The following is a 20,247-nucleotide window of genomic DNA, read 5'->3' as shown; positions in this document are numbered from 1 at the left end:
CAAAGGTGTCAATTCTCCTTCTATCCTCCCTAGTCATTGTCCAACTCTCTGATGCATAACAAGTGATTGCAAAAACCATGACCTGTATCAGGTGCACCTTAGTCTCTAGAGAGACACCGTTGCTCTTGAGTACTTTAGAGAGGTCCCTAACAGCAAACTTTCCCATTGCAATATGTTTTTTGATTTCCTGGCTACTGGTGCCAAGGGTGTTGACCGTGGAGCTGAGCAAACTGTCATTACTCGTGAATAATTGTGAAAGTTTCTGAAACCATTGTGCCTTGGTTTACTGTCAGCATGTGAGTCTAAGAGTACTTTTTTGAGAACACTCAGTGGGAAATTAGCTGAAATTAGCTTCCTGGACAAGAAGGTAGATAATGTAAAAAAAAACAAACACAACAACCCAAAACAGGGTGCATTCATGTGACCACATTAGACCCAGAAGAGCAGCTGTGAAGGCATAATTGATGAGAAACTAAAGTCCTTGAGAATTCTTGGAAAATAGAGATTAACAAAAAGCTACTGTCCTTGAAAATTTGCAGAAAGTAGAGATAAACTTTTTGTGTGTTTGTTAGGATAATCTGAGTAAGACATTAAAAGCTCTGGTGTCGGGGAGCTCTGGTGGCCTAGTGGCAAGGAGCTGCAACTACAATCCCAGAGGCTCACGGTTCGAATCCACCAGATGGTTTGCCAGGGAAGGAGGGACAATCTCCTCCTATACCAATCAGATCTGATTTGACGGTACACTCACACAAAAATAATAAAGAAAAATTAAAAAAAATAAAAGCTCTGGTGTCTGGATATCCAAGGACACATTTCTTTCTGGCCCCAAAGATAATTGTTAGATATATTACCTTAGGGTCTTTGAGATAATTGTTTGCTGTGTAGCAAGAAGTTTGGTTATTCTGACAGTAATATAATGCTGTATTCTCTCTAAATGCTTAGAAAAATAAACGTAAAGGCCTTAGCTCTGGCTTTGGCCCCATGTCTCACTTCGTCTTTGTCTGCTTGCGTGTTTTTTCCTCAGCAGCGCCATGTCCTCAGATCTTGCCAGAAAATGGCAACAGTTTGTTAAGTATAAAGTCATGTGACTCCTTTTTGTCTTTTGGTGTGTATTAATTATAGGTATTTAATGCAAAGCTTTGATGGCTTAGTGGTAAGGTGTTGTATTACCAACCTAAAGACATGTAGTTTAAAGCCTCTAGCTGTTCGATGGCAGAAAGATCTCTTCTTCTGTGATTTACTGACTCTGATAACCTGCTGGAGGGTGAGCTATTAGTTCATTATCACTCTACAGATCGTATCAACAGTAAAAAAACCTGTAAAAGGCATCAGATGGCGAAGTCAATAGTCTATGGAAGTTTCTGCTACTCTAAGGAGCTGCTTCGTTGCCAAGATTACATACACAAAGGCAGGTGGATCAGCCTCTTTAAAGTGACTCTATGGTTGAGAAATCAGGTCTCCTTGTCTAGTTGTAAGCCCTTTTAAGAAGTTAGATTCCTCTGTGGCTCCAGGAATGGTGTGTGCTACTTCTGATGAAGCTCAGTTGATAGCAAGCCATTTAAATAAGTTAATGCTTAACAGATAGGAAGCTCTGTTGGGGTAATCTGTAGTGAGCTGTATTGTTAACCCAAAGGGTTTCATGTCTTCAGTGATTCAAATCCACCACCAGATACAAGGGAGAAAGATGGGCTGTCTCCTACTGTGATTTACAGCCTTGGAAATCCAATGTAGGGTAACTGTATGTTAGAAACAACTTGATAACACTGAATAAGTGAACTATTTACGGATGGATGACAGGCCTGTTTCCCCAGAAATATTATCTTCAATAACATACGTGGCTCCAAAATTCCATCTACTGGTGGGAAAATAAACTGGTCTACTCTCTATGCTCAATTTGGCAATATTCATAATACAAATATGCAAGCTCTCCAGTTCTGGAAATTTATACTATAAATTTATATATTATCTCTATATCTCCCTAAAAATGTGAGATGAAAATAAAGATTATTTACCATTGCTATTGTTGTTAGGTGTTTTCAAGTACACCTCATAACAACACTATAAACAATAGAGCTGAACCCTGTATTGAATAAAAAAAAGACTGAAAATGACCCCAAAGTCCATCCATAATGAACCTCATAAATAACACATATCCATACCAGGAAATAGCATGCTGCTATTTAAAAAAATCTACTTCCTAAACAACATGCCTCTGGAAACTCTAAAAACTTTGAGAAACGACGACAGTTATAGAAGGAAATCAGGCCTTTTGTTCATAGGGTCACTATGAGTCATGCTTGACTTGACAGAAACCAACAACAACAACAGCAAAAAACAAGGCAGCACTATCTATATAGATATGGCATGACCTTTACAGTATATTGAGTAATAAAAGCAATGTGCATATACATTTTTAAAGATTCTACCACATGAGGAGAATTGTGGCATCAGGATTGGTGGAAGATCTATTAACAATCTCCGTTATGCAGATGACACAACCCTGCTTGCTGAAACTGAGGAGGACCTCATGCGCTTGCTGCGGAGGGTCGAGGACTGCAGCCTTCAGTATGGACTGAGGCTCAATGTCAAGAAGACAAAGATTCTCACCACTGGACCAATTGGCAGCGTCAGGATGGATGACGAAGAGATTGAGAGTGTTCACAGCTTCAGTTTGCTCGGCTCCACAGTCAACACTCTTGGCACCAGCAGTCAGGAAATAAAAAAGCGTATCGCGATGGGAAAGTCTGCTGTTAGGGATCTCTCAAAGGTACTCAGGAGCAACAGTGTCTCTCTGGAGACTAAGGTGCGCCTGATACAGGCCATGGTATTTGCAATCACTTGTTATGCATCAGAGAGTTGGACAATGACTAGGGAGGACAGAAGGAGAGTGGATGCTTTTGAGCTGTGGTGCTGGAGAAGGGTACTGAATGTACCATGGACTGCCAGGAAAACAAACAGATTCATCTTAGAGAGGATTAAACCAAGCTACTCCTTGGAGGCAAGGATTCTGGGGCTTCGTCTGACATACTTTGGACATGTTGCCAGGAGGGACGGGTCCTTGGAGAGTGACATCATGCTTGGGAGGGTGGAGGGACAGCGCAGGAGGGGAAGACCCTCTATGAGATGGATTGATTCAGTGACTGGGGTAATCGGGATGGGTGTGTCAGAAGCAGTGCGGTTGGCGCAGGATAGAGCAGGGTTTAGGGCTGTTGTGCATAGGGTCGCTATGAGTCGGAAATGACTCGACGGCACATAACAACAACAACAACCACATCTGAGGTTTTTTCCCAAAAAAATTAATTCAGAAAATAGCTGCCTCTGAGTGGACTTTGACTTTGACTATGACTACATGGTTCAAAATTGGGAAGGATGTATGCCAGGAATGTGTCCTTTCTCCATAACCTTTTCAGTCGTTATGCAGATTATCTGGGAGGCTGGGCTCTATGAGGAGAAATGTGGCATCAGGATTGGAGGAAGACTCATCAACAGCCTGCATTATGCAGATGACACAACCCTGCTTGCTGAAACTGAGGAGGACCTAAAGCGCTTGCTGCAGAAGATCAAGGACTGCAGCCTTAAATATGGATTGAAGCTCAGTATCAAGAAAACAAAGATTCTCACCACTGGGCCAATTGGCAGCATCATGATGAATGGTGAAGAGATTGTTAATAGCTTTAGTTCGCTTGCCTCCACAATCAACACTCTTGGCACCAGCAGCCAGGAAATTAAGACAAATTACATTAGGAAAGTCTGCTATTAGAGACCTCTCCAGAGTACTGAAGAGCAATGATGTCAGTCTGGAGACTGTGGTGCACCTGATACAGGCCATGATCTTTGCAATAACTTGCTATACATCAGAGTTAGACAATGAGTAGGGATGATAGGAGAATTGATGCCCTTGAGCTGTGGTGCTGGACAAGAGTATCGAATGTATCATGGACTGCTAAGAGAACAAACAGGTTCATTCTGGAGGGGGTAAAAACAGGCTGCTCCTTAGAGGCAAGGATTCTGAAGCTTCATCTGACATACGTTGGACATATTTCAAGGAGGGTGTTGGAGAGGGGTGTCATGCTTGAGAGGGTTGAGGGTCAGCACAGGAGAGAAAGAACCTTGATGAGATGGATTGATTCAGTGACTGGGGTAACGGGGGTAGGTGTGTCAGTGACAATGAGATTGGCACAGGATACAGCAGAGTTTAGGACTGTTGTACACAGGGTCGCTGTGAGTCACAGACAACTTGACAGCACATAACAACAAAATAAACAATGGATCTAAACCATGCCCTATTCTGTGTCATCTTCACTATCTGTCACAATGGATGTTTGCAAGGGGTCCTACACAATTTTTGTTAGTGTTCTCCAATCTAAGGGCTCTACTTCCCAGTATATCTATCTAACAGTGTTCCCTGCTTCTTTATTTGGCTTTCAAACACCTGTTGTTTCAAAAGTGGACAGTAAACACTTCTTCCTAGTCTGCCTTAACCTGGAACCTACGTTAAAACATGTCCACCATGGTATTTAAAATACTGGTACCCCACCAGATGCTCTGCTGGAGAAGGAGGGAAAATCTCCTCCAGTACCAGTCAGATCCAATTTGACCACACACACACACACACTAATTAAAAAAAAAATTAAAATACTGTTACCATAGCTTCTAGCATCACAGTAACCAGCAAGTCACTCAAATACAGCAACTGACAGACAAACACTGCCTTACCAGTAGTGAAATAGAAAAAGGAAACTTTTGTGGTATACTGTTTTCTGTAACTCTTAAAATTTTACATCACATAAAATTTTTATTTTAATGAAAAAATAGGGATGGTGATTAAACAGTGGTTCACAAATGCTAGTCTGTAAATCAGTGAAAGGCCAAGAATAAAAGTTTGTTAATGCACAAGGGATTTTTCATAATGCTGAATTTATTTCATTTGAAAGACCATTCTTTAATCTTGATTAAATACTTTGTATGGTGCATTGTTAGTAGACAGTAGGCATCACTGAAATTTTTCATTTATGCAGTAGGAAAAATTAAAAGTTGACATCCTAGAAAATCCTTCAAATTTATGTAAAAGTCCTGAGTCTTCAATTTTGAAAGCCTAGATTTAGAATGAACTTTTTTTCTCACGCTAAATAGTCAGATTTTGTGTATTACTTGGGAATGGGTTTCTCCTATGTATCTCATGGTGTCGACTAAGTGATGAATTATAGCTGAAAGCTTTTCCACATTCATTACATTCATAAGGTTTTTCTCCAGTGTGATGCCTCTGATGTTTCTTAAAGGATGAATCATGCCGATAGGCTTTTCCACAGCGATTACATTCATAAGCTTTTATTCCGGTATGAACAGTTTTATGGTTGCTAAGGTGAATCCTCTGCCTAAAGGATTTCCCACATTCTTTACATTTGTAGGGCTTCTCTCCAGTATGGATTCTCTGGTGATGCGTTAGATAAGCTCTGTGGCTAAAAGTTTTACAACATGCAGAACATGCATAGGGCTTCTCCCCAGTATGAATCCTTAGATGTTCACTAAGGTGTCGAATTTGTCGAAAGGTTTTTCCACATTCACTACATGCAAAGGGTTTCTCTCCAGAGTGAGTCCTTAAGTGTTGGATTAAACTAACATTCTGGCTGAAAGCTTTCTGACATTTATCACATGCAAAGGGTTTCTCCCCAGTGTGAGTTCTATGATGCTGATTAAGAGATGATCGGTGTCTGAAGGCTTTGCCACATTCTTCACATTCATAAGGTTTCTCACCAGTATGGATTCTCTGGTGTGTATTAAGTGATGCACTTTGACTAAAGGCTCTTCCACATTCTTTACATATGAAAGGCTTCTCACCAGTATGAATTCTCATGTGTTCAATAAGGTGAATGTGCTGCTTGAAGAATTTCTCACACACATTACATTGAAAGGTTTTTGTTCTTATGCAATCTGTTGGACGACTGATCAAATCTACACTGTATTTTCTCCTCTTTTTAGGTTTGCCATGTTTGTGTTCTGTAATAACATCTGAACTCACAATGATATTTTCCACAAATGTATTAGCTTTTTGGCCTTTTGAGTTGTTCTTGTGGGTCAAGATGGCTTGTAGCACATTTCTTCCACAAGTCTCTTGGTGCATTTTTAACTCATTATCATATCTGACAACTTTCCTCAACGTAGAATAAGTGAAATCATCCTCCAAGAGCCCTTCCATTTTAATGCCATGATATAACTGTTCTTGTGGAATGTCATCTCCTGTGATTGAATCACTGGTTTCTCTTTCATTCTTTAAGTCTGAAAGAAATGAGAGGGGTAAAACATATAACGAAAATTCATTATGCTTTGAAAAACTCATTACTGTGGTTTTGTATGATAGATTGAAAAGATTCTGCTCATGAAGTGCATGAGATTTAGACTCTGTGTAAATAAATATGGTCATGCAGCTTGGAAGATAATGGGAAGCCAAGGTATGAATCAGTGAAAAGGTTAAAAGTGTTTTGTTTTATTTATTTGGGTTTTTTTTAATATCTTATAGTAATGGGGTTTTTGTGGGGGTTGTTTTTGCTTGATATTTTTGGGTTTTTATTTTCCTTGTTGTGTATAGGTCGAATCAGATCCAATTGGCGCAGGAGGAGATTGCCCCTGCTTCTCCAACAGAGCATCTGGTAGATTTGAACTGTGTGTTTTCAGGACTGCAGCACTGCTTCTAGCCACTAGGCCACCAGAGCTCCCTAAGTGTTTTATATCAAGAAGAATGACATTAGATCCAGGAGATTACCTATGTATTTGAATTACAAGGGGAAACAGTAGTAAGAAAAGGGCAGGGGTAGGAGGGTAAATATTAGCTAGAAGACAGAAAGAGATCAGGTATTATTGCTTGCATACAGTATTGAAGGATCTATTCCAGTAAAATGAGGCAGAAAATGAAGAATTAGGAGACAGAAGGCTCAGAAATAAAAATGGGTATGAGTAGAGAAGCAAAGGATGCCAGAGTGATTCAACAGAGAAGAGATCCACCTAATGTCTACAGATTGAGGAAGGGGAATTTTGCAGCTGGAGGAGGCACTCCAGGAAGCATTGCAAGGACAGTAAAGATTCCTAGGAGAGGTATAAAGAGAATTAGCAATGGTTCTCCTGCTACCTGAGGCCAGAAGAGCCATGCATGTACTTGTTCCTACTTTATTAAAGAAAATCTTTTGCTTTCCCCTTTGTTATAAAAATTTAGCCTTGCAGGCCTATTCTTTCTAATAATATTAAGTAATATATTTCAGAGATGTATCTCAAAAATATAGCTTTTTCCAACTGAGAGAAACTTTTGAAATAATTTCCGAAGTATAAAAAGAAGATACTCCTCTCCACATTCAAGCAGCATAAAGAGAGACATAAGGCCAAAAAAAATGAGATCTTGAAATGAGAGCATACTTACTTTAATATTTAGATATTTTTAACATTGTCTAGTTATTTAACCTGTCCTTGAAAGTTCATTTCTACAAATAAAGCCATACTCACTGCCAAAGAGGCAGAACAGGCTCACAGTTGACCATCTAGTGGTTTGGGTTTTCTTTTTTAATTTTTTTATTACTTTTTGTGTGTGTATTGTCAAATCATATCTGACTGGTATAGGAGGAGATTGTCCTTCCTTCTCTAGCAGAGATTCTGGTGGATTTGAACCACGCATCTCTAGGATTGCAGTGCAGCTTCCTGCCACTGGGCCACCAGAGCTCCCTTACCCTCCAGTGGATTTTCAGAGGCTGAAAACTGGCTGAGGGGAGACTGCCCATTTTTCTCCTGTGGAGCAGCTTTAAACTGTTTGCCTTTGAACTGGCAGAACAGCTCATTACCACAAAGGCACTTGAGCTCTCTAGTAACAGCCAGGACAATTTCAAAGTAGAAAAATTTGAAAGGCAGGAAAACTACTTCAACCAGCTATTAAGTCTCATTATCAACTATAGTAATTAGGACAGCCCGGCAGTAGAGATGTTAGGTGTCATCGAGTTGAGTACAATGCATAGCAACCCATGAACAAAAGATCTGAATGCTGGCCTATCCTGTGCCATCCTCATCATCTCCAACGTACTTTAGTCCATTGTTGCAGTCACTGTGTCAATCCATCTAGGAGGGTCTTCACCTCTTTTGCTGACCTTCCACATGTACAAGCATGAAGTCCCTTTCCAAAGTAGAGCCCCTTCTAACAACATTCCTGAAGTATGTGACATAAAGCTTTGCCATCCTTACCTTGAAAAAGTATTCTGGCTGCACTTTCTCCAAGACATATGTTTTTTTCAGCAGTCTATGGGATATTCAGTACTTTACTCGAACACCATAACTCAAAAGCCTCAATTCTTCTGTCATTCATATTCACTGTCCAGCTCTCAGATGCAAAGCAAGTGACTGAAAAGACCATGACCTCAATTCAATGCACCTTAGTCTTTAAACTGACATCATTGCTCCTTAGTTTGGAGAGGTCTCTGATAAGAGACCAAAAAACAGAAGACTAATAGCTCTGGTGACCTAATGGTAAGAAACTGCATGGCAATCTCAAAGGAATGTGGTTTGAATCTATCAGCTCTTCTATGGGAGAAGAATGGGCAATCTCCTCCCATGCAACTTACTGCCCCTGAAAATCTGCTGGTGGATCAGCTATGAATTGCTTTTGACTTGATTGCACACAACAACAGCAACAACAAATCAGAATACTGAGATATCATGAATATAGTGTAGTGTTTAAGGAAACATACAGGTAATAAAAAGTGGCATGAATAACTCCATAAATGGTTCTAGGACTGCTTTTCCATGCACAAAATAATGAAACTAGATCCCCACCTTATTCTATATATAAAAGTAAATCCCAAATGGACTAAGTGTAAATGCACAATACTTTAAAAATATAAAGTGGAGGATTCTAGAAAACGGTTTTTAATACACAAAAAGCACAAGAAATAAACACTGATAAATATAGCATCATACCTAATTCACAGCCATAAAAGACACCATTTTTTAAATTTGAAAGGTCACTAACTGAGAGAACAGATTTGGAATGCATAAAGCCAGGAAAGATTTGTATTCCGGAAAATATACATATTTTTTTTTCTTAAGTCAATAAAGAAAAAAAGATAAACCACCCAACTGAACAGCTGGCAAAGACTATAAAGAGGAAATTTACATAGGAACCTAGACAAATGGTCAATAAACATGAAAATATGCTTAATTTTACTAGTAACCAGGAAAATGAAAAAAAAAATCAAACCACAAGATACCATATTTCCTCAAAGACTTTTTAAAAAATTTAACATTTGACAGTTCCAAGTGCTGATAAAGACAATGAGTTCTGGAAACTCTTGAAACCTGCCGGTAAGGAAGTTCTGGTGGCCTAGTGGCGAGAAGCTGCACTGTAATCCCAAAAGCGCTTGGCTCTAATTCACCAGATGCTCTTCTGGAGAAGGAGGGGCAATCTCCTATGCCAGGAGGATCTGATTCGATGATACACAACAAGAGAAAAAAAGGTATAAAAACAAAACAAAAAAACCAACCCTGCTGGTGAAGCACAAATTGGTTTGTGCACAAACTGGCAACACTGCGAAATGAAGGCATATCTATTCATAAGCAACAGTTATGCTCCTAGTAAATATCTGAAGAGAACACATATGTACAAAAGAAGATGAACACAAAAATTTACTGCAATAGTACTTTAACTTCCAAAATTAGAAATAAATTGAGTATCAATAGGAAAATTAAAAATAGATTATAGGCCACTAATTTAATAATTGGAAGCAGAAGTGGCATCCAATTCCTAAACCACATGCCTCTGGAAACTCTATGAACTTTGATAAATGACAATAGTTATAGAAAGGCTTCAGGCCTTTTGTTCATAGAGTCACTGTGAGTCGTGTGCAACTCAATGGCAATCATCAACAACAACAATTTAATGAAAAACAATGGACTAGAACAACATGGCATTGAGCAAATAACCAAGTAAAAGTAGTATATCTACATTTATTTAAAGCATAAGAACACGGAAAATAATGCATTATATTGTTGAGGGATGTTATAAAGATGACACATAGAGAAATAATAATTTATACTGTTGAGTCCAACTCATACAGCAAGAGATTGCCCCCTTTTAGTCCCCTGAGCCCATGGTGGACTCAAATTTCCAACCTTTGTGTTAGCAACCCAACATGTAAGATACCACCCCAAGAGGGGTCCTTAATAATTAAATTTAGAAAAATGCTATTTGGAGGTGATGGGAAAGGCAAACACAAGATTCAACTCTTTTATTTCTTAATCCAGGCGAAAGCTACATAGGAATCTGGTAGAATGTTCTCTATGCTTTTTTGAATGCCTAAAATATTTCATAGCAAAGAAATTGTTAAATACCACTAGAGGTGGTAAAAAAGGAATCATGTGAAAATTTTTCTCCCAGTTTTCATAAAGTTGTTGTTGCAAGAAACCTAAATGTATATGTTAAAAAAAAGATTGAGAATTGAAGCTGGAATTGTAAAATGAAAGTTGGCAAAATGCAGAAATAGATGAAAAAGAGAAAAGAGTTGTGAAGTGCAAAAAAAAAAATAACACATATCTTGGTCACCTGAGCTTTAGCACATCTAAGAAAGAAGATAAATTAATCTTAATGGGAAGAAGACCTCTCTTCCCTCTGACTCCAGGGAGTCTTCTGCAAGGACTCAAGAGAAGAGAAAAGAAGTGAATTAGATTTAGGGTATGCTCTGTTCAGTGGCCACAGCCAGGAAGTCTTCGGGGGCTGTGTTAAAAGGTATTATCCACCACCTTAGTCTCACCTGTACTGGCATCTTCCAGATCTTTCTCCAGCACCCACGGTTCTTCTCCTTTCTCCAAGTGGGAAATCATGCTAGGTTTGGAAATTTCATAGCCTGCTTGTGGAGCAGAAAGGAATATGAATGTTTATGCTGACGTATAAAAGCCACCCAGAGAATTCCACTACTAGTCCTCTCATATTCAGACTTCTGTCTAGGTCTACAAAGTAAAGTTGTTCTTTACACAATGGAGTATTACACAGTATTAAAAAACAATAAACTTGTAAAACACTACACAACATAGGTGAGCCTGGAAGACATGATACTGAGTCAAATAGCTCAGTCATAAAAGGACAAATACTACATAACACCACTGTTATAAAACAGGACTAACATGGGGGGTCGGAGGAAGAATAGGAAAAGAGAGGATAGATAATGAACACTGATGAGATAGTTAATCAACAGATAAGAAGAACTGTCTGAAGGGAAAATATGATTAGGTATGTAAGACAACAATCTGGAACAAGAGGTGCATTGCAAAGCAGATTGGAGAGGTGGAGGGAGGAAAATGTAACAACGAATGAAAACCCAACCTTTCTGTAAACCTCCATTAAAATCACAATTAAAAAAAAAAGAAGGAAAACACCTCCCCCCCAAAACCCAAAAGACAAAAATCAAAGGAGAATCAGCCAGGACCTGGTTTTGTTTTAAAAAGAATATTAGAGAACCTCTGAGGCCAGGCAGTCCATAACATTTAATGATGGTTCAGAAATAATGGCTCACTTATAGCCGACAAGTTGTAAGGAGTCCCCATCCTTACCCACTGCAACTAGGTTCCCATAGTTCTCCAGCATCACCTCCCGATACAGATTCCGGTGCGCAGGGGGTAGCTGCCCCCACTCCTCCTGGGTGAAGTCCACAGATATGTCCTTGAAGGTTAACAGTTTCTACAACACCAAGAATGCTTCTTTAAAGCCAGAGTTCAGCAAGTTGTTTTGACCCTGTCTAGAAGCTAAGAAATTCCAGTTAAGTTTTCCTGAATAAACCTCAATAATTGACCGATTGTGTGCTGGAAGTTCAAAACAATGGTGAGAACACATAAGTTGTATTTTTTCTATTGAAAATGTATTCATATTTACATATTTAGCTCTAGTTCTCTTGCAGCAAGGGGAAAGAACTTTGAATATGACAAAGTTCAGAGGTATTTGAATGACAGAAGGAGCAAAGGCCGTAAGTGGTATCTTTGTTCAGCTGAACTGCTCAAATTAACAACTAAACAAGAGTCCTTAGTTGGGCATTTCTGTTAGTGAGAAAAGTATGAGAGGACAAAGTTTTTGAAGTGAGCATATGTTCTGCCTTATATGGACAATTCCTTGACTGAAGCAAACACTAAGTGTTATAAAGTACACTGATACAGTCTTTCATGTATTATGTACACAAATAAAATACCCATTAGATGGTTATTATAAAAAAATATATTCTCAATGCAACAGGCACATTAATTGTTGGAAATCTTGTAAAAGCAAAGTTGCAGAAGATTAGGATAATAACAAATTCCTTAAGTGCAAAGACTATTTTGGTAACTTTAATGTTATTTAAATAATTCTGGAATGCATTTCAGGCTCATTAAGATGACATATGTATCCACATATTGGAAGTTAAAAATAGGGGACTAAACCCAAAATTCTCAAAACCAAAATCCCTTCACTTTAAAACTTGTTTTTTAACATTGTCTTTCTATATATTGTTTTCCCCTGACTCCACTCTATTTTTTTTCTCTCTCTCTCTTTTTTTTGGTTTGTATCTTCTCTGTTTTGGGGGTTGGCAGCAATACGGCTCTCCGAGTTGCTGGCACCTCTGGCTTTCTAGCTCATTTATTATACGCAGCACAATGTTAAAAGTGCTTTCTCATTTAGTGTATAATTTACTTCCTGTTACACTAATGCTTCTGCATCCAACACCCTGTTGTAACTGCTCTCTGAGAATCCTCCCCTATTCTGCACATCCAGGCTGGTATGTGCACTGTAGGGCCTGACTATTTCTTTTCTACTTGTTTCTCCATTGCTTGCAGCTTGACATTTGTTCCCAGTCCTCTACCAATAACCTGTGTACATTGCTGAGAATATGAGAATTTTATTCTTACTTGAACATTTTGTTCTTGAGAATAATATTAAGGCTTATCTTATCTCTCAAGCAGTATGTGGTAGCTTTTATGCCCTAGAACTCATTTTTGCTTTTTCTCATTGCTGATGGGCACACTCTTAGAGCTACATGTGGGTTAGAAACAAGTGTTACATAAAAGGAGGCTAATATAAGCAGTGAAACTGTCACCACTGAGGCCCAATTTTCTGCAGAACACTTGAGCTCCCAAGGTTGAATTTTGTTAGTCTTCCTGCTTCTCACCTACCCCTAACCCCAAACCCAAAATACAGTAACTCATTGTCTTCCAATTAGAATCAACTCATAGCTGTCCCTTCAGGGGGTTTTCAGAGGCTATAAATTGTACAGGAGGAGGTTGCCCATTTTCCTCCTGTAGAACCGCTGTACTACTTTTGGGTTGGCAGCTCAACTCCTTGCCCACTAGACCACCAGAGTTCCCTTCTCCACCCTAAGAATCTTAAAAAACTAAGAACCAGTATCAAGAAAATGAGAGGAAACTTACCTTAGATACTTCTGTTGGAGTTTCAAAGGTCACCTTATCCTCTAAACTTTCTCCCTTGCTTACATTTTCATCCTGAAATAGCAGAGCTGGAGCAGAAAAAGTAATAAGGTCTGTATCTTCTCAAATCTCCCAACTACAGAAGAGTCCATATATGCACTGGTTCCTTCCTGACATACTCACAAAGCTGGGCTCAGGAGGGACTCAAGAGAAGTGCAAGGCTTATTTAGATCAAGAATATGGTAGTATGTTGCTTTGAGGTCTAATACAAAGATGGCCTTCTCTGAACAACTCTCTATTCATGTCCCTCCTCAGATAAAGAAAAAAAAAATCAGCAATGGCTTCCTACCACCCAAAAAGCAAAACACTAAATAAAGTACTTTAAGACAATTTATAACCTATAATCTATAACCTGTATGAACCACTTTTTCCTAATAGTATTTTCCCTTAAGCCACTGCTCTTAGTACATGAAATACACCTACTGGCACATTCTTAACTCTCAGAATACAATGGGCTTCATTCTATGAACCACTCTTGAAGGTACCTGTTCTGTTCATTCCCAAGTCCTCTAAAAAAAATTTTTCAAGGCCCAGTTTAGTGTTATTTTGTGAAATTTTCTCAGGTTAAATACACACAGAGGAAAGTTTCCTAGTCAGAGATGGTGAAATTGGCTCTGGATAGAGGAGAGTTCAGAACTACAGTGCATATGAGTTTGCTATGGGTGTAGGGGACTAGAGGGCATATAACAACTCTTCACACATAGTGAGACCTCTGCTTTCTCCCACAGCCCCATTAATCTATTCTCACCTTCTCTTGCAAGCATTTCAGTTACATCCTCCCACAGGGGTGTTTCCTCCTTGGCCTTCTCTGGATGGCATAACTTCACCCAAGTGCTGGCCTCTGTGGGCAGGGTGATCAGAAGCTGCTGCAGCATGATGAAGCCTGCTCTCCGGAGGAATTATCTGGTCTCAAACTCACGAGGCAGAGTTGGGCTTGTCCTCTTCTGATAATGAAACTGCTGGACTCTGTGGAGAAAGATTTCACAACTGCTTAGGTCTCCTCTAACCTTATTATCCTGCCCTCAGGACTCTGGCTTGTGCCTGAAGCTCCAGGACCTGAGGACTCCTAGTAGGTGGTATGAATTCAACAACTCTGAAAAGCTGACTCCCAACTTAGATGAAATCCTGTTTCACTGGGAGGCAGCTGGCAGGGCTGTAAGCGCACCTGTCTCTATACTCTTGTAAAAGGGAAAAGAGGCAGGAGGGCTTCAGATGCACCTGCCACACTCCAGTCAAGAGCTCCAGAACACAAAGAAATTTAAAACTGCAAAAGATTAAAAAAAGAATTAGTATTAATGCAGGAATAAGTATAGTCAGTGTCTTTTCTCTCAGTTCCCTGTACACACACACAAAAATAAGCAGACATAGAAAGATAGACAAACATTCAAAGGCCAGACTCTGAATTCTGCAACACTCTTGTGTCTGGACACTATAGACTTGCAAGTCAGTGTACTACATGGTTAACAAAGTGTTGTTGTTGTTGCTGTTATGTGTTGTCGAGTCGCTTGCGACTCATAGCGACCCTATGTACAACAGCCCTAAGCTCTGCTCTGTCCTGTGTCAATTGCACTGTCTCTGACGCATCCATCCCAATTACCCATCACTGAATCAATCCACCTCATAGAAGGACTTCCTCTCCTGCGCCTGCCCTCCACCCTCCCAAGCATGATGTCCCCCTCCAAGGATATGACCAAAGTATGTCAGACGAAGCCTCAGAATCCTTGCCTTCAAGGAGCAGCCCGGTTTAACCCTCTCAAGGATGAATCTGTTTGTTTTCCTAGTAGTCCATGGTACACTCAATACTCTTCTCCAGCAACACATCTCAAAGGCATCAATTCTCTTTCTATTCTCCCTAGTCATTGTCCAACTCTCTGATGCATAACAAGTGATTGCAAAGCCCATGGCCTGTATCAGGTGCACCTTCGTCTCCAAAGAGACACCGTTGCTCTTGAGTACTTTAGAGAGGTCCCTAACATCAGACTTTCCCATCACAATATGTCTTTTAATTTCCTGGCTGCTGTTGCCAAGCGTGTTGACTGTGGAGCCAAGCTGACTAAAGCTGTGAACAATTTCAATCTCTTCACCATCCATCCTAAAGCTGCCGATTGGTCCAGTGGTGAGAATCTGTCTTCTTGATATTGAGCCTCAACAAAGTGGGCTTTCAAATTAGACAGCTTGGTTTGGAATACTGATGTTGCTGATATTATTCTCTCTTAAAACAACCTAATAAGACAGAGTAAAATTGCCCCTTCAGGCTTGCTACACTGTGATTTTTATTGAAGCAGATAACTGATCTTTCACTTAGCAGCTAAGCACTTAACAACTGTACCTCCAAGACTCCTTTTAGAATCCTGACCAACTCACTGCCATCAAGTTGGAACCAACTCATAGCTAATAAACCTCCACTGGGTTTCTGAGGCTATAATGACAAAGGAAGAGATTGCCCATCTTTCTTCTAAGGAGCAGACAATGGATTCAAACTGCCTTTGAGTTAGTAGTGCAACTCTCTACAGACTGGGTCAAGACATTTCACCTCTCTGAGGTACCTCACTTCTTCATCTGTAAAATAGGGATAAAAGTTGTACTTCATAGGTTGTAATGCTGGTTAAATGAGACACTGATGGGCATATACCCAAACCAAAACCATCAAGTTTGTTCTAATTTATAAAGTAAATAAAACTGCCTGATAAGGTTTCTGAGGCTGTAAATATATATGGGCATAGACTGTCCCATTCGTCTCCCGCAGAGTGGCTAATGAATTTGAACTATAGACTTTTCAATTACCAGGCCAACACTAATCCACTGTGCCACCAGAGCATCTTTAAATGTCAGTTCATATCATTGATGGGGTTGGTAATAAAGTGATGAGCATATCTGCCTTCCAGAGCAGACTCAAAGCAACCTATACTCAAAATTCATTGCTATGGAGTTGGAACCAACTCATACCTGACTCTCCAGCGGGATTCCAGGGGCTTTAAATTACGCAGGAAAAGACTGCTCATCTTTCTCCCAAGGAGCAGCTGGTGGATTCAAACTGCATTCCTTTGGGGTGGCAGCACAACTCACTATCCATTGGACTACCAGAGCTCCCTCAAAGCATATAGCAAACCTTTAAGAACATTATCAAAACCTTTTTATTTCAATGTTGAATCAAAGCTTTATATTTTAAGTCAAAATCTCGTGGAAAAAGGATGGGCAATCTCCTCCCATGTGACTAACTGCCTCTGAAAACCCACCAGGTCAGCTATGGGTCGGTTCTGACTCTACGGTACACAACAACAACATATAAAAAGAATTCAAGGCTCTTAACTGAAATAACGCTATGTTTTCATTTAAGCCAAGTAGGAAGTGACATACTACCTTACACAACACCCAACAGTTGACAATCTGTTCTTTTAAACTCATTGGTAAAATGCACCTGAATTTCAGAAATGTTAAAATTAGTGGAGGAAGGCAGGTCTTCCAACGGAGGAAATAAAGAGATCCAACTTTAGCAAAGACTGTTAGGGCTCCTAAGGTTCAGCCCTCAATCCTGAAAAAGGGAGACAGCACAACTTTTTGTTGTTCGCAGGTGAGATATGTGACAGACAGGGGATTTTGTCAGCTGAGGCCCTGGTGGCACTGTGCTTCATGTCACCAAGAGGTTCACACCAACTCCACACGGCAGAAAATGGGCAGCCAGTGTGCTCCTATTTACAGCTTCTGAAACAGATGGAGGGTCCCCGTGAGTCCACACTGACCGTGAGGCGATAGATTTGGGGTTTGGCTACTTAACATGCAGAGAAGGAAGGTGCAGCAGGAGAGATGAAGCTTGAGGAATGTAGCCTGCATGCCCTGTTAAATATAAGAGTAAATGTGGACCAATCTTGTGAAATGATTTCTCAAGCAGGTAATGACAGAGAAGCTGCCTTTCTTGAAATGCCTTTCTCACAGTGCTCCCAGACATGCCACCTCGGGTCGCCTCCTACTCACCAAAGGGCTTTGAACGCACGCAGATCAAAGACAGGGGCTTGGGGCTTGATCGGGAAGCTTTCAGCTCCAGTCTTTTCTGTAAGAAACTAGGAAGTGACGAGGTTTGCCAGCCTCCAAGTTCGCACCTCAGTCAACACTACCGTTCTTCAAAAATGCATCCATCGTTCCCGTGGGCAGCGGAAGCCCAGAGGACCTTCGGCCTCTGCTGTGGGTGGGGGTCTTTTCCAAATCCCTATCGACAGTCGGTCTAGGGTGAGTGGTCTTGCAAAAGGTAAACAGCGGGATGTGTCCAGCCGCAGCCTCAGAGCCGAGCTCAGGGTTCTCGTGGCGCCGCCTTCTCTCGGCTGCAGCTTCGATGCCTCCGGCGGCGGCCACCAAGGCTTCCTCCTCTCAGCCCCCAGCTCCGCCTCCGGCGGCAGCACCGTGACCCTCGGACACGGTGTCCCCGCGCCCAGCCCCGGTGGGGACCCCGATGCGGCCCGGCCCGTGGCGGTCGCACCCCGAAAGCTGCTCAGCGCCGGCGCCTTCCGGGCCGCTCGGCCGCAGCTCCACCCCAGGCGCCGCGGGGGCCGGGCCCCTGAAGCCCGGGAGACGAACCCCGCCGAGACCCGGAAGGAAAGAGAAATGTCCCCCAACACCGCCCCCCACCCACAGGCCTCGCTCGCCGACGGGGCCGCTCCCGCCGGCCGCTCCCGCCAGGTCACGTGCTCGGCCCGCTCTTCCGGCGAGGAAGCCCCCGCTCCGCTGTCCCTCTGCCTGGGGGAGTCTGCTTACAGCCCACTGAGTGGCCGCTTACCTGCCCCGCTACCGACGGCCGCATTCTCCCAGGGTCTGAGAAGACAGCCGCCAAAGCAACGCACTCCCTATTTTGCTGGAACGTAATTCTAGTGAAAGTAAATAAATAATAGAAAAATAAGTGGTGCTGTTAGGGGTTGTGGAGTCGAGTGTGACTCCTAGTGACCCTGCCCTATCCTGTGCCACGAATCCTGTCCTTATCCAGTGTCACCCTCCTCATCTCTGGCACATTCCTGCCAACTGCAGCAGACACACTGTGTCAGTACATATGGTTGATGTAGTCTGTTTCGCACACCCACCAACCTGATGTTCCTCTCCAAGGAATAGTCTCTCAGAACAGCACACCCAGAGTATGTGAGACCGAAGCCTCTTCATCCCTGCCTCCAACGAGCACGCTGACTGCACTTCTTGTGGCAGTCCATGGGATATTCAGCACTCTTCTGTCATCCAGCTCTCAGATGCATAGCAAGTGATGGTGAAAATTTCATGGTCTGAATCAGAAAAATAAGTAGATAATACTTATGAAGAAAGATGAAGTTAGGGCAGAAGACAGAGGATGACTGAAGTCGAACTTTTTACTAGCGGTAAACATCTTTCTGTAGACTCAGCTTTAACAGCAGCACTAGCAAAGACAGGGTAAAATGCCTTCTTCTCGGCTCCTCACACTTCCCCACCATTTAGAGTGCCAGGTAACTCAGCATATGTGCAGTTGATGTGCATGGGGTTTTAATAAAGACAAGTATTCAGATTTATTTGGAAATTCACAGCTTTTAATGGTTCTACAGCTCTGTAGTTATTGTAAATTCATCTTCCAAAACATGGAACACTGCAACTCCCAACTTTACCCCAAATTGGACCTCTTTCAATGAACGTCTATACAATCAAGCCCTATTGCTCTGAATGGCTAATTGTGCAGACTGGAGAAATATCAAATAATCTAAAACATAGCAATTCAGGGGAAACAAGCAAACAACACAAACAATACTTATCAACCACACTGAACATAAAATTCCCAGAACAGAGATTATAGAAATTCAGTCAGAGTATAAGAGTACATAAAAAGTCTAAATATATTATCTGTTCCTAAAAGACTTGTTTTATGGGTGAGCTCACCGACGTAGAAGTCTCAATTCCTATAACAGTGATAGAAGGCTCTCCTCCATCCTGGAGAGGGATCTGTAATCTCAGGAACTTCAAAGTCAGTGGTCTTGACCTGGACTGAGTCCTTGTCGTAGCAAGTGGAGTATGACCAGAGTCCCAGAGACCCATGGCCACTAAGGTCAGGGACATCCAATTTGCTTGGCATCCCTTAAGCACTAGGTGCAGCATTTGCTGTCTCTTAATTCCTCCTTTTTTTTTTTGTGCTGTATCTATACCTCTCGTTTCATACAGTTCTTAAGTGGTTCCTATTAGGTTAGCGGACTTAAGGAAGAAATCAGAGAGAAGAGAGAAAGCTTAATGTGGCTTTATTAAAAAGGGGAGGGGTGGGGGAGCTCCCAGGTGAGGTTCCTCATTCTGAAGATGCAGAATGGGGAGGTCACATTGTGAACTCATTGGGGAGGGTTTTTTACAACGGAATCTTTAGGGAGAGACATTCCATTGTGATTTATGGTTTCTCCATTAGTTCTGCTGGGTGGGCGGGCCGTTCTCTTTTCTAGTCGATGTGTGTATTTTTTAAATTCTTCATTCTTCCCCTTGGCCTCCTTGTCCGGACCTAACAGTTCACATTCTCCTTATCTATTTTACTCATTTATTTTCTAAGTAAAAAGCATGTTGGCAATTTACTTAATCTATTTCTATTTGCTTATTATACTATTTCTAAGTAATAAACATGTTGTTGTTATGTGCCGTCGAGTCGCCTGCAACTCATAGCGACCCTATGTACAACAGCCCTAAACTCCACTCTGTCCTGTACCAGTCGCACTGTCTCTGACACTCCCATCTCAATTATCCCAGTCACTGAATCAATCCACCTCATAGAGGGCCTTCCTCTCCTGCGCTGTCCCT

At 41.3% G+C, this 20,247-nt stretch overlaps 1 protein-coding gene across 1 annotated transcript in view; it reads right to left on the bottom strand.

Moving 5' to 3' along the window:
• LOC102864976 overlaps positions 1-20,247 on the bottom strand; it is a 124,327-nt gene that overhangs the window by 67,789 nt on the left and 36,291 nt on the right. The window contains exons 5-10 of the mRNA XM_006886599.1: positions 17,639-18,201; positions 14,222-14,356; positions 13,417-13,502; positions 11,575-11,701; positions 10,779-10,871; positions 5,187-6,276 (exon numbers count right to left, since the gene is read on the bottom strand). Of these exons, the coding sequence (XP_006886661.1) occupies positions 5,187-6,276; positions 10,779-10,871; positions 11,575-11,701; positions 13,417-13,502; positions 14,222-14,356; positions 17,639-18,201 (2,094 nt within the window). The remainder of the gene's footprint in view (positions 1-5,186; positions 6,277-10,778; positions 10,872-11,574; positions 11,702-13,416; positions 13,503-14,221; positions 14,357-17,638; positions 18,202-20,247) is intronic.

The sequence above is a fragment of the Elephantulus edwardii genome, unplaced genomic scaffold (assembly GCF_000299155.1).
Source record: "Elephantulus edwardii isolate Elephantulus edwardi_28Jun2011 unplaced genomic scaffold, EleEdw1.0 scaffold00049, whole genome shotgun sequence".
NCBI lineage: Eukaryota > Metazoa > Chordata > Mammalia > Macroscelidea > Macroscelididae > Elephantulus > Elephantulus edwardii.
Note: the sequence above shows the minus strand (reverse complement) of the source record. Positions and strands in the feature narration are given on the sequence as shown.